General features: G+C 37.4%; 1 protein-coding gene across 1 annotated transcript; it reads left to right on the top strand.

The window, feature by feature from the left end:
* Window positions 1-883: 883 nt before the first annotated feature.
* Window positions 884-2,993, top strand: LOC105135958 (aquaporin NIP1-2-like). Its single transcript, XM_011041072.1, has 5 exons — window positions 884-1,288; window positions 1,615-1,839; window positions 2,181-2,378; window positions 2,452-2,513; window positions 2,596-2,993. The coding sequence occupies exons 1-5, from the start codon at window positions 1,148-1,150 to the stop codon at window positions 2,804-2,806; spliced, it is 837 nt and encodes a 278-aa protein (XP_011039374.1). The 5' UTR covers window positions 884-1,147; the 3' UTR covers window positions 2,807-2,993.
* Window positions 2,994-3,198: the final 205 nt, after the last annotated feature.

The following is a 3,198-nucleotide window of genomic DNA, read 5'->3' as shown; positions in this document are numbered from 1 at the left end:
GCCTATTTCAAATCAAAATTAATGAACTAAAAGGAAATAATTTATTATTAGGAGTGAAAATTCCCAGTAAATAAGTGTAAAAACATGGATAAAATGAAAAATTTTAAAAAAAATCAATACATGAAAATTATCACCGTCCGGGTAAATGACACAAACAGCTTGTGCATAGCAATATCATAATTAGCTTTTAACTATATAAATTCATGGTAAGGGATAAAAGTGGTATAATATTCTTATAACAAGCACTCTTAATTAGATTTTTTTAATTCCTAAAAATCTGTGTAAAAATCATTAGGACAATTATTAGCAAGGGATTACAAGGGAGTACTACTTGTAAATGGTCTTTACTCATGCAAGGAAATCATTAGCTAGAAAATGCAAATTACTGATGATACTTGATTATGCAGCAATGGCCTGATAATGTGAGATGCAAGAAATCCGTGTTGGATATGATTCAAAGAAAAGCAATCCTATATCTAAATTACACAATTTTCTCTCACATATTTTTCGAGCAAATCCATGAGAAATGCCATGGAATTAGGACCGAGATATTCCATAACCAAACCACTTATTCTGGGTGTCATTTTCAGCACATGTGAGACTTAAGATGCAGAGCTACAAACACTGAAAACATTATTTATGCTAAAAACAGCATCTCTTGTACGCCGTTATTGGTCATGGTAGTGGACTAGGCTTGAAAAGAATTGCCTGTCCTTGGAATTTTACTGTTTTCGCAGTGATACTGGCCTCTATAAATAGCCCTTCCAGGTCATGAAAACGGATAAAATTTGGATTGGATGAGCACAAATTAATTGAACTTGATAAATATAGCCTAGCCTGATAAGAATTTGTAAATTCGTGCCAGGGTAGTTGAATCTGCTTCCAGCTCACAAAACCCGGATGTCAATGTCACATTTTTCAACGTCCACCCCCATACAACAATCTTCTCTCTCCCTTCCTTTTGGATCTATATAAACCCCCCATGATAAATTGAGAATTTCAGAATTATGGCTTGTTCTTGCCATATAGACACTCCATAGGCAAAGAACAAAGCCACAACAAGGACAAGATTTCCTTGAACATCTTTGTCACTTCTTATATCATTTGCTTGTTCTTTTCCTTGTTCCCCCTTCATTCTTGGTTAGTTATGGCTGATATCGACGGGACTAGTAGCAATGGCAACCATGGGGGGGTTGTTTTGGATATTAAAGATGATCATCCTCCATCCAGCTCCAACTTAACCAAGGAAAATTCCGACTTGTATTTCTCTGTGCCGTTCATGCAAAAGGTGTGTGTTCTTGATAACATCTGGATTCCTTCTCTCAGTTCCTGTGTTTTCTCCTTTTCACATGATCAACTCCTGAATCAAAATGTTCTTTCTCTGATACCCGTTTCCTATTATAATTTGATTTTCAAGATTACCTACCAATTGCGTATACGAAGAACTTTCTGCCATCCAATTGCTATTCCTATTTGGCCTAAATCAAGAATAAGTTCTTGGCATCCACTTCTGTATGGAGAGATCATCATGATGTCTAGGAATTTATCAGACAACTGATTATTATTAAATGTTTTTTTTTATTGCCTTTGATTTTGATGGCTTGGCATGTGCAGTTGGTAGCTGAGATAGTCGGCACATACTTCTTGATATTTGCCGGTTGCTCATCGGTGGCCGTGAATTTGAACTTTGAGAAGGTTGTGACACTTCCAGGAATATCAATAGTTTGGGGATTGGCTGTGATGGTCTTGGTTTACTCTCTTGGTCATATCTCTGGTGCCCATTTCAACCCTGCTGTCACCCTTGCCTTTGCCACTTGCAAGAGATTTCCATGGAAACAGGTAAAACTGTGATATCTACCCAGTTGAGAATTAGTTACCCTCTACCCATAACAAACCTCGAGGTGCTGGAAAGTTTTGACATCAACAATGGTTTTTTTTCTCCCTTCCTTCCTTCCTTCATGTCCCTTTTAAAAAACAACTCTGTTTTGGTAGTGTTGGCTACCTAGAATGACAAGTGTACCAGAAGGTACTAGTTGTCCCCATATCCAGGTTTTGTCCCAGATGATTATTAGGCTGTTGAATTGTTGGTTATACAGAGATGATTATTATTTTAGTTTAATAAATAATAAATAGATTGAGTATTCAGATGGATGATTGTGGTTGTGTTTTGTTTTCTAAAGGTGCCGGCTTACATATCATGTCAAGTCATTGGGTCAACTCTAGCAGCCGGAACAATCCGATTAATTTTTCAGGGCAAGCAAGATCACTTCACAGGAACAATGCCGGCAGGATCCGATCTGCAGTCCTTTGTTGTTGAGTTTATAATCACATTCTACCTCATGTTCATCATATCCGGTGTCGCCACCGATAACAGAGCTGTAAGTTCCTATCCTCATCCTAATCATTAATTATAATCCAGGTGATAAACATATGTTCTGTTGTGCTATGCAGATTGGTGAGCTTGCTGGACTTGCTGTTGGTTCCACCGTGCTGCTCAACGTGATGTTCGCAGGGTAATTTATCCCAGGCCATTCCTCTCTACTTAGAATACTTGACAGGATTCACTGTCTAAGTCGTCTCATGTTTGTTCGGCAGGCCAATATCAGGGGCGTCGATGAATCCTGCAAGGAGCTTGGGACCTGCAATGGTCTCACACGAATACAGAGGCTTATGGATTTACGTAGTGTCACCCATCCTTGGAGCTCAGGCTGGTGCATGGGTGTATAATTTGATCAGGTACACGGACAAGCCTCTGCGCGAGATCACCAAAAGTGCATCATTCCTCCAGAGCAAAGGGCGTTTGTGATATGAGATGGCTGTAGAAGGCGATGACAGTATTCCTTTCTTTTATATAGGTGCTAGTGGTCAGGGCTTGTATGCAAGTCAACACCTTAAGAAGGGATTCTGCTTTGTTAATTGTTTCTTTTCTTCTCTCTCTGTGTGTGTTTTTCTTCTCTCCTTTTTCAGCGTCCAGAGAGTTGGGTTTCTTCTTGCGTTTCTTTTCCTTTTTTCAGTCTATGAATAGATCTAAGAGAAAATTACTCCTCTCACAATTATAAATTTTATTTAGAATTATAGTGTGATTGTAGTTTAAAGTATTTTTAATTTAAAAATATATTAAAATAAGTTTTTTATTTTAAAAAATTTATTTTTGAGATTAGCATATTAAAATAATTTTAAAATATTAAAAAAATTAAA

The sequence above is a fragment of the Populus euphratica genome, unplaced genomic scaffold, assembly GCF_000495115.2.
Source record: "Populus euphratica unplaced genomic scaffold, PopEup_1.0 scaffold56.1, whole genome shotgun sequence".
NCBI classification, from domain to species: Eukaryota; Viridiplantae; Streptophyta; class Magnoliopsida; order Malpighiales; family Salicaceae; genus Populus; species Populus euphratica.
The sequence above is the reverse complement of the archived record's forward strand: the minus strand, read 5'-3'. Positions and strand labels throughout refer to the sequence as shown.

What these genes read in the sequence shown, in the direction of transcription:
- LOC105135958 (XM_011041072.1), top strand. Translation starts at nt 1,148, where the DNA reads ATGGCTGATATCGACGGGACTAGTAGCAATGGCAACCATGGGGGGGTT. An exon ending in TCGCCACCGATAACAGAGCT is followed by an intron (nt 2,379 to 2,451) that starts GTAAGTTCCTAT and finishes TGTGCTATGCAG; the next exon opens with ATTGGTGAGCTTGCTGGACT. An exon ending in CTCAACGTGATGTTCGCAGG is followed by an intron (nt 2,514 to 2,595) that starts GTAATTTATCCC and finishes TTTGTTCGGCAG; the next exon opens with GCCAATATCAGGGGCGTCGA.